The 23,542-nt window shown below is 39.6% G+C and overlaps 1 protein-coding gene and 1 long non-coding RNA gene across 2 annotated transcripts in view; both read left to right on the top strand.

The window, feature by feature from the left end:
* The window catches only part of ZBED1 (zinc finger BED-type containing 1), a 211,555-nt gene that overhangs the window by 85,516 nt on the left and 102,497 nt on the right, over nt 1-23,542 (top strand). Inside the window, exon 3 of the mRNA XM_080598418.1 lies at nt 6,971-7,039. Within this exon, the coding sequence (XP_080454544.1) occupies nt 6,971-7,039 (69 nt within the window). The remainder of the gene's footprint in view (nt 1-6,970; nt 7,040-23,542) is intronic.
* The window catches only part of LOC308197673, a 39,011-nt gene continuing 22,522 nt past the window's right edge, over nt 7,054-23,542 (top strand). The window contains exon 1 of the long non-coding RNA XR_013953219.1: nt 7,054-22,855. This is a non-coding gene — a long non-coding RNA (uncharacterized lncRNA). The remainder of the gene's footprint in view (nt 22,856-23,542) is intronic.

A 23,542-nucleotide genomic window follows, 5' to 3' on the forward strand; every position in this document is an offset into this window, starting at 1 on the left:
CCTGTGGAAAGGAGCATCTCACCACACTATCAAACAGCAGTTATGCAGTATATTTTATGTTAGAGTTTGGAACAATTAAAACCAAGGTCAATTTGTAAAACAGACTGAGAGCCTAGATATGACAGTTCTGGTGTTTGTATAAAAGAAAACTACGCAGAGTTAGTAACTCCCAGTCAAGGGGTTTTCAAACAGTCCCAGCACTCTGAGCAAACTGAAATACTTCTCGTGTCCGCTTAGTATTTTCCTGTCCGTTAGTATTTTATCTACTAACCTTCAGTGCTGGAGCTGCGTGGCTCTTAATCTTGGTTTATTTTATTTTATTGGAACTTTGTTTTTAAAATTCTTGACTTCAGGTTATTTCAGTTTGTGTTCATACATTTCAAAATAATCTTAAAGCAAATTAGCCAAGCCGAAACGCCCAATTTGAAGACCGTGTCATATCTTACTGCATGTGAATTTTTGTAATAAATTAGACTTCAAGTTCTGATCAGTCCTCAAAAATTAACTATGCTGAGGGAGTAAAAGAAACAACTGGGATTCATTAGTTCTAGATTTCCTATAACACTTAGTAAAATATAGTTTGTTGTTGTTTTGTTTTTTTTTATCATAAAACTAGTAAGTATGCAAAATAAGCAGCTAAAAAGATACAGTGTTTATGAATAGTATGGTGATTATTATGAAGTGTGTAGAAATAAAATACCACCCATTAGAAAAGAAATAAGCCACTGTGATTAAAAACAAAGTTTCTCAATAGAATAAAAGCATTTCGGGACTACTATCTTTTGCATTGAATCTTAACACATCCTTAATGTAGTAGAAGCGTAAGGTGAGCAAATGTGCTTGGTAGGCATTTTTAGGAAGAACATTTTGGATAGTCCAGTGAATATGAAAAAAATCACAGGCATTATAATAGACACAAAATTAAATATGTGATGATAAACTTTGAAAGAGTCTCTGCAGTTTTTCTTATCATGGTAATTCGAACAGCTGTTGAATTAATTTAATTTTGATTTTCAAAATCTTTTGTCAAGGCTTATGCCAAAAGATTTTAAAGTTGATAAGAGATAGATCTGTAGATTAGTAACTGATTAGAAGCCAAATAAACAACATCTAGGAATGATTCAACTTTGGGATGGAGCAAAGGGACTCCTGATCCTGTAGATGTGTGTTCAGTATATTTATAAAAAGTACAGAAAAAGGCTAAACAGTGAGATGATACATTTTGTGCAAATGTGTTTAGGACAGTCAAACTAATTGGACTACTCATTATTAAGGGATTTGAACATCTGACACACCAGGAGAGGCTGAGAAAGCTGGGACTGTTCAGTCTGGAGAGGGAAAGACTCAGGGGAACCTTAAATGTGTGTATAAATACCTGACAGGGGTAGTAGAGAAGATGAAACCATGCACATCCCAGCAGTGCCAAGTGACAGGACAAGATGCAATGCACACAAAATGAACCACGGAAAAATCAATTTAAGCATATGAAAACACTTTTTTTTTTTTTTTTTTTTGCCTCGAGGGTGGTCAAACACTGGCACAGGTCTCCCATAGAGGTGGTGGAGTCTCCAGCCTTGGAGATGCTTGAAGCCTGACGGGACACAGCCCTGAGCAACCTGCTGTAGCTGACCTTGCTCTGAACAGAGGGTGGGACTGGAGGGTATCCAGAGGTGCCTTCCTGCCTCAGCCATGCTGTGAGCTTGTGAAATCCTAACTACCATGAAAAACAATGAAGAATCTCATAATGTTGAATGACTGGGTGATGACAGCATGGGTAAATACTGAGACTCAGTAAATGCAAATACTGCATATGAGGAAAGCCAACCACAGCTGTATATTTACAAGAATAGGATCCAAATTAACTACTACCACTCCAAAAATAACAATAATAAGAAAATAATTTGTGATTTACTGTTGAAAGTTCTCTGTAAAACATCTTCAATATTCAATGCCAGTCAAAAAGGCAAATAAAATCTTATTACTTAGCAGGAAAGAAAACAAAAACAAGATGTGAAGTGTCCTCTTCCTTTGTAGAAATCATTGTTTGAGCTTGTTGTGAATACTCAAAAGGAGCCTGGTAGAACTGGAAAAAAGCAGAGAAGGATGATGAGGAATATGGGATGGCTCTGCGTAAGGTGGGGCTAATAAACAAAGGTTCTTCCGCTTGCAAACAGATGACTGAGGTGTGATATCATAAAGGCTTATATAATTATGAGTGTTACAGAGAAAGTGAATAAGAAGTGGTTATTTTCTCTCTATTATACACAAAGTAGCGAACATCCAACAATTTAAAAAGAGGAACAACTGAAGTACGACCTTTCTAATCCAATTAAATGTGTCATTAAATCACAGACTTTGTTGTCCCAGAACACTTTGGAGGCCAAGTGCTTGAATGAATTGAAAATGCGATGAGATGATGAAGTGGAGGGTAGGTTCACAGAGAGGCTAGGAGTGACCTTTGATTCAGGAAACCTCTTAAACTACTTGCTGCTGGAATGGTGTATCAGAAAACTTCACTCTAGTTTTAATGCTGACACTGACACTTTTTTCAGCACCTGCTACAGGTCGTTGTTGGAAACAGCACTTTTCTGGTTGTATCTCTGGTTTGATAAACAGGGGCATTCTCACCTTCTCTTGGAAGAGTTGGGGTTGCTGAAACTTAGGGCAAGAATGATGATTTGTTTTCTGTTTGCAAACTGACCTCCTCCTCCTTACTCAGTTTTGCTTCTTTTCTCAAAAGCACGCTCACAGTGACATTTTTGCCCTTCATGTCAAAAAGGCATGTATTAAATCATGAGTGCTGTACAATGAGCTGGGTGACAAAGGCCATGTGGTACGTCTAGACATAAGGAAGCTGTGTGTCACTTTCTCAATGCCTTTTTGTACCAGGACACATCCTTATACCTGACTTTATTGAATAACAAATTAATGACTTGGAAATTTCATGGGTGAGACCTATATTCCTTTTTTTTATATTCCTTTTTCCTAAGCAAGATGTTTTTTATACAAGACTTTACAGATTTCTCATCATTAGAGCTTTTGGGGGGCAGTTATTTGTCTCTCAGAGTCACTGTTATGCAGTGCCATGCACACTCACAAAATCAAAATCTTTATACCACTAGCTGGAGTGGCTTTTTTATTTTTTTATTTTTTCTGGAGACTTTGGGTTCTCTTGCAAGCCCAGTCTTCTGGCCTGTGCTCCACTTGGATCAGTTCCCTTCAGTCATAATGAGGATTATGCTACTCTGAGGAGACTCCTTAATTCAAATTCACATTTGGAACCTCTTGTGTGTTCTGTTACACAAAGACACCTAACCATCACCGTGTGTAACTTCTTAATCGTATGGTATACCAAGTTTATTACCATACTACCAAGCTTCTCCTGGCAATGTGCATATGCATTAGAGTTTGTGGACACCACTTCTAAACTTGGATTACTTGAAGTGATCGGTGAATATCTTTGCATTATACCTACCACATCTGCAAGTCAACTTTCCTGCTACCCTCCCATCAGAGAGCCAAGCATTGGCTCCCCCCTTCTTTCCGAAACACCATAGCCAAAGTGGGGCAGTGGGGAGGGCCACAGGGCAGGCTGCTAACCCTGAAAAGCTATTTAGTTTTAGAGATTAACTGCTATATAATTATGGCTAAATAAGAAAAGGGGGTTGCTGCCAGTTGAGAGCCACGCTGCGGCTGTATTGTTGTTCATAGATTATTCTAAATGTCTTTCTAGTGCATTGCAGTGCATTCCCTTCAAAGGTCAAGATGGCAAATTCCAATTTCTATTAAAAAAAATGCAAAAAGCCTTGCTTTTTGTCAGAATCAATTTTGTACATTAGTTATGAGTTATCAGTGATTAGTAATTATTATTTTGGAGAGATTTTCACCTTCTAAGGAATTAAGAATATTTTATAAAGAACACATGTAAATATATTAGTACCCCTTAACTAGCAACAGTGTAAGTGTTTTTGTAATGTACAAAAACATTCATCCATGCTAGGCTTCTGAGGGCTGTATTTTTGCCATCCGTATTCAGGCTGAGCAATACTCTGTGACAGTTCTATTGAAATCCCTGAAACAACTTTCAGAGTTAGAATCTACTTAAACTGATTAAGATGACAGAGTCTGACCTTTAGGGTAAGATCCAAAGCCTCCTACTGCTGATAAGATTTTTTCTGTGTACTTCTGTGGTGTCTTTAATTCAATGTGCTTTGACTTGTGACATTTGTGTAGAAAAATGTTGAAGAGGAGAGTCAATTTTTTTGACTAAAAGTTGTATTTGAATGTATCTCTCTCTCTCTTTTTTTTTTTTTTCCCAATATGACTGGTATTTTGCTAAGAACTAGAATTTTTAATGCTATTAATATGATATCTCTTTTTATACAGATGCATCCATTCAGACTGGAATTTATTTTTGTTTTATTTTCAGAGTTGGTTGTAGTCAGTGTTATTATTGAATCAGTCTCACCTGAATTATTGACTGTTCTATGGGGACAGAGAAGGAAAGCATCAGACAGGGCACTGAACAGCTTGCATAAACAATTCTTGAGACAACCGTACGCATTTTGAGCTCCCAATAGACACTTTAAATTTGCAAGAAAAGCATGATTATTACAGTTTTAGGTACTTCCACGATCTAAGCTCTCAAGACATCGAATCCCTTCTTCTTAAAGCTTTTGTTCAGATTCCCTCACTGCATAAAAACATGATCTATCTTCACCTTCCCATCCTCCTCTCCACTTGAATGCAGGGTAGGCAGAGCTTACTCTACAGATGCTATTGAGCTTAAAATGGATACATTCTGGCTTGGATAAATATGGCACATTGAGCATACAAAAAATATGGTGAATCATCGGCAAAAAGTCAAGCAAAGATGATTCTCCTGTATATCACAAAGTTTTTCTAAACAGTTGTTACAAATACACTACTGAGAATCTAAAATACCTGACGTTGGTAAGAATTTGACCTTCATTTAATAAAACACGACCCGGCTTAGTTTAGAGCACTCTACTCCTGTTTAGCGTGGTTGGAAGTTGTGCCCTTCAGTGAATCATTTACATCAAAAAGATACACAGATTTTGTTTGATTTTTGCCAACCTAAAGGCAATTGTGGTAGCTTGTTGACTTAAAAAGTATTTTTTTAACTTAAAATAATTAATGTAGAACTGAAAAGGAGGCTGCTCTTTTTCATGCTTACTATTTACTTTGCTTAGAGGATCCCACAAGGATATACTTGAAGAGAAGCGGTGCAACCTGTCCCTTTCTTCTTCCACCCATCCTCAGCAAGGGGATACTGATCCCCTTAAGCAAGATCAGAGGTGTAGATCACTCTCCCAGTCCTATAGTATCTTTGTGATACTTGTCTTTGAACTTTTTTGTAAGGATTTTGATAATTTGTTCAGTCTCCTTATTCTTTCTTACAGAATTTTCCTTGAAAGAAGTATTTCAAAAGCCTCAATCGCAGTAGCAGCTTTCACTGGGGCTGCTTCAATTTTACAGTACTTAAGCTTCAGAATCTAGTTTTCAAACTCTCTGTTGAATCAGGCTGGAAACAGACATTTGAAGTGACTGTTTAGCAAAATAATTATTTTATCCCAGTGGTCTAGAATGAAAAACATGCAAATATGAATAAAATGAGCTCATTTGGAGGGCACTGAGCTTTAATGAATAACCATTTATATAACAGCAAAATAACGCAAATTAAAATCTGTTGTGAACACAAGCTCTCTTATAAGAAAAAATTAAGTGAACATACTGAGAGTTAAAGACACTGGAGGCTTAATAAGTGTGTTCACTGAACGAGGAGTGCTGAATGAAAGAGGAATCGCATCAGACCTTCACAGAGTTGGCACCAAACTATTTTTGTTTCCCAAAACAACACTATTATCTGGTGTTACAACACACTGAGCTTGAAACCTTACTCTACTAAATCACTTTGGGTGAAACAGTGAGGAAAACCAATCCTTCGCCTATCATCCTTGTGCCCAGATTTCCCCGGAGGTGGCAGTTTCACTGGGGGGGGGGGGGGGGGTTGTTGACAGTGCATCTGTATCTGGAAATTAGCATCAAGCTGAACGTTTCTGTTCTTTAAAGACTTGTATGGCTTTAAGCAAAACAAACAAACAAAAAAACCCCACAAATGTCTGCTTTGTTGTTTTTGTTTGTTTGCTTGTTTGTTTGGTTTTTAATTCTTATTCTTTCTTGGTCAGTCTGAGCAGTATAATTCCAGAGTTAATGTACTTTATAAAGAAGAGTTATAGGCCAGTGTGATCCTAGGTTTTCTGTGAGTATTCTCTTCAGTATCTGAAATGTTAGATTTCTTTATTTTGGCTACATTTATGTAAATGTCGAGTCTTCTTGCCTATCATCAAGACAAAGATATATATTACCTTCAGATATCAGTGTTGCAAATCATTGTTTTTACTGCTCAAATACAGACGCACAGCAAAATTGCTAAACAAATGTCAGATAATTATTAACTGTCCACCTCAGCTGAATGGCACAAAAGGCATTTATTTGATGCTTAATCATATTTTCTGTTAGTACTGGTAAAACTTTTCCTGAGCATTCAGAACAGGTTAGCAGGGCCTTTCCTCCAGCTGTGAAGTTCTTCATTTTGGAAAGAGCAGAGGGAGGTCCACTCTCACCTACAGTAAAGCTTTTTTAGGGTCTGGATGTGATATGATTCATGTGGCTCACAGATTTACATTTACATTCCGCTGTTCCAGCCAGCAGGTGGTCATAGCTTGCATGAATAAATGAGATGAACAAGCAGAACTCATGTGAACAGCAGGGCATTTGTACAGAGCTCTTTAGAGACCTCTGCTGCTCTGACAACAATGAATCACACATTTTCACTTAAAACTCATAACTGGTTTTACACTGTGGTTAACCTGTAATGATAGCAGGCATATATTCACTGTCCTTAAGTTGTTTCCATCACTAATTTTGTGTTTCTGTATTGTGACAGCTGGAAACAGCGAGAGTGAGGGCCAAGAAGCGGTGAGGAAAATAAAAGAAGAAACTTTGACTGGAGAAGGTAACATACTACATCCTTTTCTTTATTCCTGTATTGTTGCTGAAGCTTCTCTTATATAAGATCGCCTTGTGTATCATTAAAGTTTTCTAGTTTTGAGAAATTAATTCTTCAATCTGACACAGGATTAAGATATTTTTGTTAAAATGCACTTGATTTCCTCATTGTAGGTCATTGCAAAAGAGCTGGCTGCACATTACTGTCTGTGTGTGTGTGTGCGTGCATGTGCACAATGGTTTAATGACTGAGCAGAAAATCAGAACAGTAGTCATTTTTACTAAGGAGAGGATGACAGCAAGTTAGAGTGGGTGCACTCTTCTTCATTGCTGGCCTTGCCCATCACGGTGTTTACGATCCCATAAAAAGGGTGATTTTTTGAAGATGTTCCTAAAAGAACTGGGCTGCCCAAATGTACTATTTGATGCATGGCTAAGGCTTATAATCCATCATGACAGTCTTTATTTTTTTTTTTTCATATATGGACCTTTCATATAAAGCCAAAATTCTTGTGTTTTTGTGGTTCTTTTGGGTTTGTTGTGTTTTAATCTGATGAGAGATCATGTTGAGAGAGGCATAAGGAGAGCAGAGCTTCATATCTGAGAAAAAGCATATTGCAAATATCTGCTGTGTGATTATAACTTGCAATTTATGATGGAGGTTAGTGCATCTAATATTTTCATCTCTTGGATTCCTTGGGTGTAGTTCCTAGTAGTGTGTGATGATTCACTGCTGCCACTTTGATGTATCATTTTTGGCAAAATAATAGAGCAGTGTTGGTACTCCACCCTATTTAGGATCTTCATGGCTTCTTCTGAGATCTGATTCTGTTTTTGTACCTCTAATAATTACTGTTATGATGATCAAAATAAGTTAATTATTGTGTAAAAAAAAACCTTTCATTAAGATTTATCTTTTGACTTAAATAAATGTGCACCCATCATAGCCTCCGGATACATGTATGCTAGTTAAAAGCATCATAAATTAAGGCATAGTCAGAAGGATCATGAAAGGAAAAAGGTAATTATTACATCATTTAAATCTTTTGCTGGAAGTTTCTGTACAGAAACCAAAAACATTTGGAATTAATTACATCACATGACCCACATGAAGTCAAATAAACCAGGTTCTGCCTTGTTTTCTCACATCTCTGTGACAGCAGACCTTTCCAGCATCATAGGCTTACCTGATTGTTCTGAACAAAGTAAGCTTTAAACTTCAGTTAGAAACTTTGTCAAGATATAGCTGGCAGGTGGAGGAAAATTAAATTGCATATAATGTTGACTGAAGTTGTTCCTCACTATAATTACGATGACTGAGGCTTTAGTAGATTCAGGACCTGATAGACTTAGCCTAAAACAAACTAGAAGAGTATAACCTTTGCAGAATGTGTCTCTGATTGGGTGATATTTATATTTGTAAGTGCATTACTGTACAAAGGACTCAAGTCTGGGAAGCAGTCCTGTGCTATTGCTGCTCATAATTTGTGCATTGTTGAAATATGTGTGCAGGTATTGTGCAGGACTAGCCTGTGAAAACACACCACCTTTCCAAAGGCAACAGTTCAATGTCTGTTTAGTCGCTGCATTAAAACATGATCAGTTACCTTGACTGTTTCCTTTTTTTGAGCACTTTCAGTATACATTATACGGGTTATACAGTAAAACAGAGCAAGAGACCTTGTCCTCTCCTTATTGCCTCCCTGAACAACATGCCGCACAAACGTCACCAGAGACAGCTCTGGGAAAAGGTCAGGCTTGTTGAATGCGTGTAATTACAGTGTTTTCAAGGCGATGCCATCCTTCTACTTCTTGGCCCACTGTCTGCCTGGGGCTCTGTCTGCTATCTAAAGGTAAGTAGTTTTACTTGACATAATTTGCACTCACTTCAGGGACAAGTGAGATTCAAAGGATGTACATAAATGGTTCCTATGAGGTAGCCGATGAGCAGTAATGTGTTAACAGCTTTAGAGGAGGATGGTGGATAATAACATGGCTATGCACAGAGGTTATGCTTTTTTGCAGCAGCATCACGGCAAGACATGAAGAGGGGGCTGGTAACATTTTTGAATAGAAGGAAGCAGGAAGCCTGATTTCCTATGCTGGAAGCATTAAAACTACAGCCAGTGCAACAAAGATGGAAAAGCGTTGGAGAGAGAGGCAGTTGTGGCAGTTCCTCTACAAGGTGGCAATGCTAAAGGGACAAAGAAAATCTAAGCAACGTGTCACATCACCTCTTCCTACCACCCACCCTCTCCCATGGTACTATACCAGAAGCCTTCTTGTTTCCTCTTTCCCTACTTCTGTTAACTCAAGGGTTTTCTCAACTGCCTCCTCTAAGACAAAGCAGTTGAAGCCATCAGATATCCAGAACAGACCAGGAGAAGTGCTGCATTATCATTATTATCAATAATCACATGGACGCTGTTTCCAAAAGGCCCAGGGCAACAGATTGCTATGTTCTGAATCGTAAAGCTTTGGAGAAGCCAAAGTGATGTGGGCATTTATCTTGCTTCCATTTATTAAATTGGGAACGCGTACTGTTAATAGTAGTAATTATATGGCTGGGAAAATTGTTGATGGTTAGGAATTGCCACAGATATTCTAATTGTGTAAGTTTTGATTGTATGCATAGGGCGTGTCTGTATTAGTGCATTAGTTCATATCAGGAGAGCGCTTTTCAGACAATGCTCAAATGTTGCCTGCTTGCTAAGCTCTGGTCCTCATCTGGAAGGGCACTGCAGGTTGTGACCTGGATTCTCCTTGGAACAACCTAACCTGGGTGGGAGATGAGCTGAAGCAGTAAAAGACCATCACAGCAAACTTAAACATTTTCTGAAATAAGAGTTTCAGCAATCTAGAGAAATGTGTATATCAGGTCTCCAGCCCAAAATGAGCTCCAGAGATTCATTTCTGTTGATCCAAACTACTCGTGAATGTAGCCATAACCACAGTTGGAAGCCCTGAACAAACTACACAGCTACAGAATTTGGAAATTTCTGCGATAAACTCATCTGTTAGTGATACTAGAAAAAAAATCTTTCCATGTACCTAGTAGAGTGTGTCTCCTGACTCAGTTACCCTCAGTTTACATCTCTGCAAATGAAAGCTGTTTTTAGCCTGATGATTACAAACATACAAATGTTGGAAACTAATATATAAACATGAATGAAAGCTTTATTCATACCAGCATAGGTTCAGCAATTAGCAAAAGTTTATGCATAAATATAACATAGCACAGTACCAAGGAAATACTCTCACAACTGCAGTGTAGGAGCAGGAGTTGCAACTAGACTCAAAGGAGGAAAAAATAAAAGTTAGTGAGAATATGGGGTGTAAAAGTCATATTAAGCACAGACCTCTTCAAAAGGAGAAGCCTGTGTTTAATCTCACCCAACATTTTTTGTGGCAATTCAAATAAAACCACAATTATAAAGCTAAGCACTAAATCCACAACATTCATGAGGCTTCCATTTGAAGCTAGGTGAGAAAGGAAGAGGAGACTTTCTCACTCAGAGCCAGAGGAATGCAGAGGTTAGCATGGTGGCAACCAAATTGTGTCATTTACAGTCTGAGCCACATCAAGGCAGCGTGGGCCAAGCAGTAGGAGGAATGATATCTCCTTAAAAACACTGCAATTCACATGCATTCAACAAGCCTGGCCTTTTCCCAAAGCTTTCTCTGGAGATGCTTGCACTACATATTGCTCAGCAAGGAGAAGACAAGGTCCCTTGCTCCCTTTTGTTATATAACCTTTTATTGAGCAAGGAGATTTTCCTTGTTATCAGAGATCTGAGATCGAAGAGTTTGCCCAAAAGAGGAAGGGGTACTCTAGCCAATAGGTGCCAAGCATAACCAAGCAGAATAACTGCACCAAGCATAACTGCAGAGTAACTCACGGGTGGTTACTCCACTGGGGCTTATTTATATGTCATGTACCAATTTTAACAGAACAGTCCACATTTTTCTCACTTATACCTGTTTGTTGTTGGCTTTCCCTTCAGGAGAGAGGAAGTCAAGTGCCCAGTGTTCCCAATTTCCAATTTTAGATTTGTTTTTGCCCAAGAGTTTATGGTGGCATGGGCCAGGGTTGTGTAAGCCAGTTTAGGAAAAATCAATGTTTTATTAAAATGTGTAAAAATGTCACCAGGATTGTTTCTTTGACAAGGCAAACTATGTCATTATGGAACTGGTCATCCAGTTGGTGAAAAAAAAGTAGAAAATATCTGTTGTTGAGATGTATTATCTATCTATAAGTGTGCATAAACATGTGTGATTTATGCTTGCTCATGTCACGTTTGTTTTCCATGGTATAGTAGTTAGTAAAAGGGTGACATGCTGAGTTCATGGCAATATCTGACAAGGATGCTCTGTCCCTTCTACCTAGTTCCTCCTTTAGCATATCCTTTTCCTACCACTGCTGATGCTGAAAGACCTGTAGGAATGTTTTAATGTTATTTCTAGCAACTTCAGTACAGTTTTCATCTACATGGTTTCTTTATTCCTGCTGCTGTGTTATTGCCACTACTTAGTGTTGGCAGGTCAAGGTCTGCCCTTGTTACAATTGTATGACTGAACTCCGGGCTCATGTCTTCTTCAAAGACAGAAGCTGGCAATATGAAAGAGGAGTAAAGAAGTCTCTATCTGATGGTGTGTTACTTTGCAGGACCCTGCAAGGGACTCTGGAACACTTCTGTCTTGTCACTTGAAGAACCTTGCCTAAGATTTTTTTTTCTTCCCATAGGCTAGTCTAGGGTTAGTTATATCAAGTATATTCAAGCCATGTGAAAATACTTAAATCTTGAAGAATATTGTATGTGTTAAGCTTAACCCAGGTCTGTAAGGACTGGGTCCTTAGTGTGCATGAGGGACAGAAGACCCCTTGCTAGAGTGCAGTAAACTAATACAGAGGCTAACACAGTTTCTTTGTGCTCTTACCACGTATGTCCCCTGTGCAGTAAAGTGACTCTTTGCTCTGTAATAACCAGGGATAGGTGTCTCCAGAGGCCTGCAATAAAACCATCTAGGTAAATAGTTTGCAAATACATTGCCATGCTTTTCTGTTTGTTTTAGATTATACTTCAGTGCAAAAACATGGTTAAATTCATTGTCTGCTTGCTCCTTTCTTTTTTGTTCTCCATTTGACTTTTAACATAACATGGTAAAATTTTCCTCTCAGCGCTTACCGATATTTGGAACAATAGAGAATCTCCCATTTTTTGTGATTCTTCAGGCACCTTAGAAAATTAGTTGTCATGTTAATAGGGTGGCAATCCAGACATTAAGAGCAATACAAATACGGTAAAAATAAAATAAAATTGAGCTAAAGATCTTATTAGTGAGATGAAGATAAAGTCTTTCAAATATAAAATGTATTCATAATGCAGGCACAAGCTCTGCCTGTTACTTTCCTAAATTCCCATTTCCATTGGAAATGCGAAACATATTTCATTAACAGGCTCAGCCACTAGGAAACATGATTTTCTCTTATTTAAATTAATTCTAATTGAAACTTAGAGACAAAGAAGTGCACAGGTGTAGCTGTAGGCAGAATAACAAAATCCTTTCAGATGTTTTGAAATGATTTTCTGACTATAAATCACCTAAGCTTTGTGTGACTAATGGGACTGGAGCTCTGAGGTTAGAATTTTGCTGATTATGCTGCCTTACTGAAAGGCAAATCAGAGAAAAGGAATTTTAAAGATAAATTGCCTCTGCAAGGCCTGAAAGTACTCCCATATCCCCCTTTCTACAGGATTTTGATCCTCCTTTATGTACCTCTAGAGTCATGACGTCAAGCAGTGGCCTGATAGAGGTGCTCCTGGGTTTGACACCTGCCATAGCGTGCCATTATTTTTTCAGGCACAAGAGGTATTTGCAGGCAGGTTCTGTGAGCTATTTCCAGACCTTGTCAGTCCTCAAGAAAACTGCCAGAGAATGCTGAAAGATAAAGCCAAGAAAAAGGCAATTTGTTTTCTCTCTGGAATGCTTTCATATATCTTTTTTCCAAGATCTACTTTATATAATCCTATCTTCCATGGGCTATATGTAGGACTTCAGAAGTTAATTTGCTCATTACAAGTAGAATATTTTCTGTGCAAATGCCATCAGCTTCTGCACTAGGGATCCAGCTGTCAGGAGAGCAGAGAACTTGCAACTTGAGGTAAACACTGGAAAATCAGAGCCTATATTTGAAGCACTTACGGGCTGTACACATAACCTTCCAAGTGTGAGCTGAATGTAAACAAGCGGGCTGTAGTCTACCTGGGTGTGCAGGCAGTGCTGGCGTTACACTGTCGGCTCCAAATTCTTCCTGTCACAGTGAAGTGAGACGTTCCCTCAGGCTGGTGTCATCCTCCTGGCTGCTTTTTGGCCTTGTGAGCAGCAGTGAGTGCAGTCAGCTTCATCTTGAAAGGCACAGGGACTCTGACTTGAAAAGAAACCCCCCAAAATAAGGAGCACTCAGGCATAGGAAGCACAGGCATCACTGCAGGCGTACTGCAAGGCTCCAGAACGAGCCCCAGGCTTCTTCTTTCCTGGGACCTTCACACCTCTGAAGGGGTAACGCTAGTGTGCCCGTGCATAACTTGCGTTTTGAGGGCTGTTTTTCAACAGCAAAGAATAACAGCTTTGAACAGATGTCTGATTTCGTAAACGAGTTACAAGCTCTGTGCAAGGAGAATATCCAGTGGACGATCATGACTGACTGAGGGCCTGGAGCACCCCTCCTACGAGGAGAGGCTGAGAGAGCTGGGAATCGTCAGCCTGGGGGAGATGAAGGTCACGGGACCTTCTCTGTGGGTATAAATACCCCGTGGGAGAGCTAAGGAGGAGGGAGCTGGGCTTTTCTTCTCAGTGGTGGCCAGTGGCAGGACATGAGGCAATGGACACAAACTGACATTCAAGAAATCCCATTTAAACATAAGAAAACTCATTTTATTTTATTTTTGCACTCTATGGGCTATTGGATACTGGCACAGGTTGACCAGAGACGTGGTAGAGTCTCCAGCCTTGAAGATCTTCAAAAGCCACCTGGACATGGCCCCGGGCAACCAGCTGCAGCAGCTGACCCTACTCTGAGCAGAGGCTGGGACTGGAGGTACCCAAAGATGCCTGTAGCTCTGTGATTCTATGAAATTTTAGCAGCCAGAGACACAGGAGACCCTGTCTGCTGACTACTGGGCTCTGTCCTCTATCTTTGTGGCATAAAGCATTGCTTGTGAAGTCCTGACTACAAATGCTGTAACTTACATAGATTCCTGGTGTGCAAACTCTTCAAGGAATTCTGTCAGTTTACATGCAGTGCCCATAAGAAGGCTCCTGGGCACCAATAATGGTTAGAACAGCCATAATGTGACCATAATGCAGTCTTAGGAAAGAGGTATTTGAGAACAACTTTGGAGAAATGTAAGAAAAAAACACCTTTCTAAGCAGATAAAGTACCTGTTTTATGGATAAATAAAGAAAAGTGATGGAACATTGATTTTGAGAGCAATATTCCATGTAAAAAGGCCTGGAAACATTGCCCATGCATCTAGAACAGCTTGCCCTTCTCATTGTTGTTATTATTATTATTATTATATTTTTAAAGCAGATCATAGACTAATATATTTTATGTTAAGACTTAGATTTTAAAACTAAAGTCTCAAATAAAATGTGTTCAAGATTACATGATGCATGACATCCCTGCCACATTTTCACATTCAAAATGGAAATTAGCATGTTCATGTACTTCAAAACCCTTCTCAGTCTAATTAAAGGCTTGCAGGAAACGTGTAATGCCAGCGCATTTTTATAGTCTTTTCTGTTACTTTGTGCTATAAAATCTTGCTTGTAAGAAGAAGAAATCTTCCTAAAGAGATGAATAAACACTTGAATTAATCAAAACATCTAATGTGAGAATCATTAATAATGTCTAATAATCATGCCAGGATTTGGATTTTTCCTCTTCAATTGAGGCTGTGTTTCTTGGCAATATGCTGTGAAATGTTATCCACGTCTTACTAAGTTCCCCACAATCATTTTTGGCTGTGTTTTAGTCCTTTTTTACTATTAAGTCTGCCACAGTCTTCTCTTACCACCATTACTGTTGGTTTCAGGCTGCTTGGAAGGAGTAGCTCTTCACAACTGATGTGACTTGAAGAAACAAAATAAATCAAATTGTCTTTCCAACACTTAGTTTGACCTAGAAGAAAGATAATCTTTGTCAGTGTTTTGCCTCCCAAGCATGGAAAATCTGTGGGCCTATGACAGAAGAGAGATCTCCATGGCTCTGGGCAAGATTTCCTTTTGTCCTGTGTTTCCTCTCACCCTACAGCAATCTCACTTATGCTCACATACTTTTGCTTTTTTTAACAATTTGCAGCTACTAAACTTCCTGGAACATGGATCTTATTTAAATAGGATGGTGTGCTTCTTTCTCTTTAGGAATTTGATGGCGTATCAGGGAAAAAGAAGATATATATTTTGCAGGGGAGGAAAGGAAAAATATTAGAAGGAAAAAAGCAGCTCCTCCTGTTCAAAACTGTCATGGCAGTTGGTGGCTTCTGAACTGGAGGTGTGTGAAATATTCTCTTTCCAACTCAAAATCTTGCAAGCTTGGTCCTAGATTATATTTTACAATTGGAACTCTGTCAATAATTGCAAAAAATCCATGGCCCCAACTGGAACAAATTTTCATGAGGACAGAGAGATGTGTTTGTTTTGATGGGAATATTTATTGTGGGTAGAGAGAGAAAAAAACATTTTGGTCTTCGTATCTGCGAAATAAAGGAGGGAAAGTGCCGCTGCCAAGTAGAAGGGATTAACTTGAAACATGGTAGGTTGTGGTCAGGTCAATAAAGACCAAAGGGTTTTCATCTAAACTCATTATGGGTTTCTTATGTTCAGACTATCAAAGATAATCTTTGGTTTAGAATCTTGACCTAAAAATCTTCTTGAATTAAGAAGCTGCTGCATATCGATGCTCTGTATTGATTTACGAATGCATGCTATCCAGCAAATTTTTAAACAGAATTTTGCAAAGATTTTGTTAAATAGAAGATTTTGTTTAAAAATTGGCACAAAATGGAAATTTCCCGTGGATAAGACTATTTTCCTGTGAAGCCGAGCCTACTTTCCATCATTCTGGCATATTTTTGTATTTAAGATGATGCCTAATTAATTGTTCAGTGACTAAGTGAAGTCTTCAAATGGGATTTCCTTCAATATTTGTTCCTGAATGCAGAAGGCAAAACACATCTCAAGTGCCATGAAGGCCTTATACTTTGAAACAACAGACCATAGGTAGAGAAATGTCAGAAAATCTACTTACTTGATATGGAAGTAGTGTGTCTTACAAAGCTGGTGTAGCGAGCAGTTCTCCTGGGAGTCTTACTAAGGTTAATATGATCTGAAATGGCTGGCTAAAGATCGGTATCTTAGAAGATATATGAAATGATTTTTTAGTCTGGAATCATAATCCAGTAGTTACTGTGACAACTACTGGTGATATATAACTATTTTGTATTTGCCTCTCCAGATGCCCCTTCAGCCAGACCAACAGATAGAATATAGATTTTTTTTTTCTTTTTTCCTTGAATTGTAGCTCTGAAAACATGCTATTCAGAAAGCAGCATCTTTTTCTGTGTGTCCTCTGAGCAGGATAAAATACTACATTTGCCTTTGCTTATAAAAGAGAACAATTTGTGGCAGCATTCACATATTATCCAATTATCTGCCAAACAGTGACTTTTTGTATAAATTTGACTGGTGTGTTCACGTTAACCAACATGAGGATATGTACAGATTAAATCTGAATAAACCTGGGGTTTCAGGTAATGAAAATGAAGTCACTGAGGGAACAATTCTGCCTTTTTCTGTTTCAAGTGGCATGGGTGAGCATAGCCTGTGGTTTGCTTGCACTGTGTAGAGCTGGAGGAAGGGCACAGGGCATAGCAACTCGCATTTACTGTGTGTTGCTGAGCAGAGCTGCCAGAGTTTTTCTTCATCTCAATGCAGTGCTGAGGGGAGGTGGAGAGTTTAAGTTTGGATTTGTATTTATCGGTGTGAATTTTGGCTCCAAAGTGACTGCTCTAGCTTGTGCTCTTGCTGAAGCTTAAATATTTAAATATGATGTGCCATTGAGAGAAGTTTTAATTAGGATTTTTTCCTTTTAGATGCAGAAGAGTTCATCAAGCTCAATTACTGGCATTAAAGTTAACCTCACAAGGGTAGACCAGAAACACCATTCTTAGGCTGTGTGAAAGTCTAGCACCTGTATCCTGTGGTCCCTTGAGCATTTTACCTTCTTTTCTGGAGCTAATATTTTGCAGTATTTTAATATTTTGAAAAGCTGTGCTTTTGTGCCACCAAAGGCTCTGCGTGTAGGTTGGTTTCAGAAGCTGGAAGCCAAAGGGCTGACCCTTTGCCCTGGTTAGCAGAGCGCTACCTGCCAGCCCGCCATTCAGGGATTTGTGAGGCAGCAGAACTAGGCCAGGACAGGGAATTAATTAATTTCTCATGGCCCACAGTAAGAAGCACGTGCTGCAGGGAGATGGGATTCAGGGTGGCATGCTGAGTCGCAGGGGACAGTTGTATAAGGAGTAGGTTGGAGCCGAAAAGGAAGATGGCAGTCATGGGTCTGTCCCTGACTGCGGCCTGGTCTGCGTCTGTGTGTCCTCTGCAGCCCTGTCTGCTGTCTGTCTGCACTGCACAGGCCCCCGGGGTGTGGACCTGAGCATGCTCGTCCTGCAGGTGGGCTTGGCGGCCCCTCTGCACAAACTGGCATCACATCACTCTTGGACCGTTGGACAAATGTCCCTCTGCCCTCCAGGGTGCAGCGTCTCCTGTCACCGCTGAGGAAGGAGAAGCACCATTACCTGAAAACCCTGGAAAAGCAGTAAAAATTGGCAGGGCACATACATTATCCAAAAAGGAATCACAAACACTTTTTCCAGTCATTACGGATTGACCAAGTCACTCAATTTTACTGTGAAAGAAAGGTCGGAATGGGACTTTTTGAAATACACCATCTTCTAGTAGTCAAAGAGGACAAAAATTACTGCTGTTTTGTTTTTCCTTCTTTTTTTTCCTTTTTTTTTTTTTTTTTTAACACCAAGTGAGATTATATGTAACTAATGGTATAAGGATAATTCAGTCTCAGAGGGATTGTATAAATTTACACTAACAGCAATAAATTATTCTTTGACTTTAAAAGTAGATTTTCTGCTTGACCGTTTATAGTTTTTAAATTTCATTGTTTTGCAGATTATTTTCATGTTATCATTTGTCTATATATTGTACTATTTGAGTAAAATAAAAATCAGCATACAACTGCAACGGAGGCTGTAAAAGGGAGGATATAAGTACACTGTCAAAAAACAGCTGAATGGGATAGTTATAATGGGAGAAAATGGGAAAAAAAGGAAAACAAAGAGAGGACAGAATGGCAAAAAAAACCAAAACCATACAACATAAATTCCACATTCTATATTCTGTTTTCTTTTTGAATCACTATATTTATTTAATTTTGTTTTACATTTAAATGGGAAATAGACACTTAAGAAACTAGCAAGCAAGTTAATAAGCCCGACAAAACTGAGAGATGCTAAATAGTGAGAGGAAAGGGAAGCTACAGAGAAAAACAGCACAAAGAGTAGAAAATGATAGAGAAGCATATGAAGACTGAGATAAAGAACCTGGAAAGAGGTTATAGCCACTTGAGTTTGAAAATGTGTATGATAATGTTCAGAAAATGTGAGCTGGTTGTTTTTTGCTGTATATGTAAATCAGACTTTGAGTAGATGTCCCTGAGGAAACAATTGTAGTCACTCCACACTTCAGGACTTCGTTGTTCAGAGTTGCATTCATCACACTAACAGAGTAGAGAAACTCTCACAGAATTGCGTCCTGGTTGACAATAACACAGCTTTTCTAGCCATGCTAGCTTGCAATGCATGAGCTGGGCTAGAACAAAGCATGCAAGGCTGATGATTTGCTTTAAGTCTCGTTTATATCCTCCAGGCAGTATTTAAGAGGTTATTGGATTTGTTCTAGCCCTCAGCTTACATATTTCCCCCTACCCTTCTGTCAAGGAAAATTGCTTTATTTTCCTTTCCATTCTGTGTACATAACTTTCATAATCTTCTCTGAAGGTCTTCCAAATCATTTAGTGTTCCTGGCATAATTGTATTTCCATCTCTGTCTCTCTCTCATCCTTCTCCCTTTCTGTCTTCTCCCCACCTTTCCCTCTCTTTCTTACTCTCCCTCTCTTTCTCCTCTTCCTACCTCTTTCCCTTTCTCTCTCTTTTTTTTTTTTTTTTAAGAATGGGAAATACAGCTTTGTGGCATACATCTTGCTGCTTCATATTCTGTTTAAAATGGTGTTCGTGTTCTCCTAGGAGTTGCTTTACATTCTCTGGTTTGCATACTTCAAGCGTGCAGTAAATATCAATAGGAACAGTCTGTACTTTTACTGTACCTTTACATTTTCAATTTAAAAATTGATCTCAGGTTAATGGCGCTTGCATAGTCAGAAGAAATGAACATTTTTAAAGGAACAATGTGATATGGTATTCTGCACATTTCATCTAATATGCTAAGTTGTATTTAGTTTCTCCTTTGCTGGTCTCTGAGAGCAAAAAACAAGCTCCTTCATTGATTTTGTATGAGATTGGAAGCGTACACACTGATGATCTGGATCACATGATATCTTATCTCTGGCAACTATTCTGTTAAATTACTTTCAAAGCTGTCAAATTGAAAAACAAAGTAAGAGTGACATGTTATGTCCAATGGGTGTTTGTGTCCTAGCAGGAGGTATTATGCTAGCCTTGGGGAAAGCCTAAAAGACAACTTCCATTATTACTCATCTGCAAGCCAGAAAAAGAATAATTAAGCTAATTTTCTCTGAATGAGAGGAAATAACTCCTGATGGGTTTTTCCCTCTTCCTTTACTCCTTTTCCTGCTCTGTCTGTCCCCATGTCTCCCTGGCTTCTCCACTCCTGCTAAGCCCATCCCTCCATCCTTTCCCCAAACCTTTCTTCTCAAGTCCCAATTGTATGTATTTCTAACTGTTTCTTGTTTGCTTTTTTATTATTATTTTTAGAATCGCTAATTATGAGTTTGACTGCTGTCTCTACCCACTGACACCCATTTCTGCCTTTGGCAGTCAAACTGCAGTTTAAGGGTATGAGCTTAACGTTGAGTTACCATCCATGTCTTTCCATCACTGCCCCCAACCAGTTCCTCAGTAATGTTGATCTCATTTGCCTTTAAAATGAGAACTCTTGGCTCATCCGTTGCTGTCCGTCTGGACATTCAAGCACCATTTTCTTCTTTAGGCTAGCTGGGAGAGGAATTGAGTAATGGTGCAAGAAAGCAGCAACAGGAAGGCCAGCTTGGCTGGAGGGCGTTGCATTTGGAAGCTCCAGAGCCCTCCACGTGCTGGGTGTGCTTAGGGGCGCAGTGCCCCACACACACTGCTTTCTGGGAGTGGGCACCTACACTCCAACAGGTGCTGAGGAGATCATGAAGGTAGGGCACTGCAGTCCCCAAATGCAGGATGGGTTCATCAACAGTTGATGATAAAGGCCCTATGTTTAGGTAGAGGGGTCTTCCAGCTATCAGAAAGGCTGAAGCATCTTAAAAGAGCAGAGGACTGGAAGGAGAGGGCACAAGGCTACTCAAGAGAAGAAAAGAGAGGTCACAGAAAGCAGTCATGGCTCTATGCCATGGCGTGGAGACACAGAGGTTCCCTGTGCTGCCAGGGACTGGAGACTCACACCGCCTCTATGCATTTTGTAAAATGAGAAGTTGAAAGTGGATCACAGATTACCACCCTGGTTTTAAAACCCTGTTCATTCTTTTTTCCCCTCTTCTGTGGCAAACGCTGGTGTGTGCATTTGAAGTGCTACTATCGGCGCATATTGACCAAGTTCTCAGGCATTTTTAAAGTACTGGAAGTTCTTTCAGTGGTTTTATGTTCATGCTGAACATGAACAACAAACGGTTAGAAACCTGTGAAACCACACTGGAGATTCAGAAAAACAGAAGAAAAAATCTTAATGTTATCATTTCTTTCTTGACATTAATTTTTTGAGTTGACCTGTATCCTTCTTTACTAAGGGCCCAATAAGTCAAAAAATCCTCCCTAAAAAGTAAGCATTAAAGAAAGCTAAACATAATAATGTGGCCAGATTGGAACTCGGTATTTACTCAGCACTAAGAAGAAATGTCAAGGATTTTGCATCTAACAGTTTGAATGATTACCTTCAATAAACATGAATCACAAATTGATTTTTGCATCTAAAAATTTCTAACCTTTCTGAAGTATTATAGCCTTCTAAATAATGGGTTTGGAAGCTATAACTCCAACTGCTCTTGAAAGCAATGGCAAAACTTCCACTGTCTTGAACAAAACTTGGTATTCTACCTCATAATTTTTTATGTTTCTTTCAGAGTACTGTCTTAATTAGAGGCTTGTCCCTGAATTATCAGTGAAGGGACAATTCCAACAATTCACCTGGGCAGTCACTCAGAGGTGTTCCAGGAAGGGCAGTATTCTGACCCCAGCTGGCCACCCATTTGTGTTGGGAGGTGTGGAGTCTCATGGTCCTTCAAATCTGTATCACAATAGGTGTGCATGTAGATGTCTCCATACATGTATGTACTTACCACTACAGAAAACTCGCAAACTAAATTTCTCGGTATCTTCAGCCAATAAGAACTGTAAGTCAGCTACGCATTTCAAAATGTATACCTTTTAGTGTTTTTGTTTTCAATGAATTTGCAGTTATTTGCAAGGCTTTTTGAAGGCTTCTGAACTGTTATTTAGCCTGTATAGCACTGAAGAGTGCTGAGATTTCTATATATTCTAGTGTTCATATATGCTAATCAGCGTGACTGCCTAGAAAACACACAGCACTGCATTCCAGTTGCTACAGAGAGTAGACCGTGAAGATTTGCCATTTAGTAAATCCAGTTGCCTTTTGTCTTCATGTTGCCTGACAGAGAGCTCAAGTTTCTGCATCTTGCTCTGACGTAAGCCAATCAAATTCTCGGTGCAATGAATCTGAACTGGGTTTTCCCGTATTAGGGATGAATTCCAGCCAAAATGGTCTTTGAAATTGATGTTATTTTTTTGTGCATGGTAGTTATAGACAACAAGTCACAGATCTTAAGTGTTTTATACTATATTCTCCATCCCCCTGTCCCAGCCATTCTGCAGTCCTTTCTTTAATGAGCTTCTTATTTTGAAGAGGTCACACTCATCCAGAATGTTGTTTATTTTTCCCTGCTCTCGTGCAACACCTTGCACTTACCGCAATCATTCCTCTGTTAAGTGTTGCCTAATTGCATACTTTTGCTCAGTCTTTTGGGAAATTCCTAATGATCCTCCCAAGCCTTGGATAAGCTAAACATTTCTGTGTTGTCAGCAACTTTCACCACCTGTCTATTCAGCTTGTTACAGATAATTCATAGCACCTGGCACCTACCACTTGTTTGGGTACAAAGCAAATGAACCACTGCATTTTTCCTGAGAGCACTTGGAGTTGGCAGCAGCATTGGCTCTGCTCCTGATGAACAATGTTTTTGGTTGGTCTTTTGACCCAGGGACAAAGGGAAAGGCTCTCCTTGTGACCCAAACAAACCTGATATTTAAAACCTGGGCTGTTTTATTTACATTATGTATGTGCAGAGCAGCAAATGCTGAAGCACAACAAATAAGCGTGACTTGGAAATGACCAATGCATTTGCCCCAAACAACCCCGCCTTACAACAGCATTTGTACTGATCTTAGCAGAGTTGAAGAATGAGCAAGAAGCTGGAGGCACTAAGCAGGTGGGTGCAAGCTACTTCTGTGTAATATCTTTAGATAGAGGGTGTTTTATTCAAGAGCCATCCTATGCATTACCTACCTCAGTGTGGGGGTGTTTTAATTCCATAGAGAGGATGGAGCACAGGGCTCAGTGCTGGGGCCAGTCCTTTTTAATATCTTTATCGATGATCTGGATGAGGGGATCAAGTGCACCCTCAGTAAGTTTGCAGATGACACCAAGTTAGGTGCGTGTGTCGATCTGCTCGAGGGAAGGAAGGCTCTGCAGGAGGATCTGGATAGGCTGGACCGATGGGCTGAGGTCAACTGCATGAAGTTCAACAAGGCCAAGTGCCGGGTCCTGCACCTGGGGCGCAACAACCCCAAGCAGCACTACAGGCTGGGAGATGAGTGGTTGGAAAGCTGCCTGGCTGAGGAGGACCTGGGAGTACTGGTTGATAGTTGGCTGAGTATGAGCCAGCAGTGTGCTCAGGTGGCCAAGAAGGCCAACAGCATCCTGGCTTGTATAAGAAGCAGTGTGGCCAGCAGGTCTAGGGAGGTGATTGTCCCCCTGTACTCGGCTCTGGTGAGGCCGCACCTCGAGTACTGTGTTCAGTTTTGGGCCCCTCGCTACTAGAAGGACATGGAGGTGCTCGAGAGAGTCCAGAGAAGGGCAACGAAGCTGGTGAGGGGTCTGGAGAACAAGTCTTACG

The sequence above is a fragment of the Anser brachyrhynchus genome (assembly GCF_964034855.1).
Source record: "Anser brachyrhynchus genome assembly, chromosome: 1".
NCBI lineage: Eukaryota > Metazoa > Chordata > Aves > Anseriformes > Anatidae > Anser > Anser brachyrhynchus.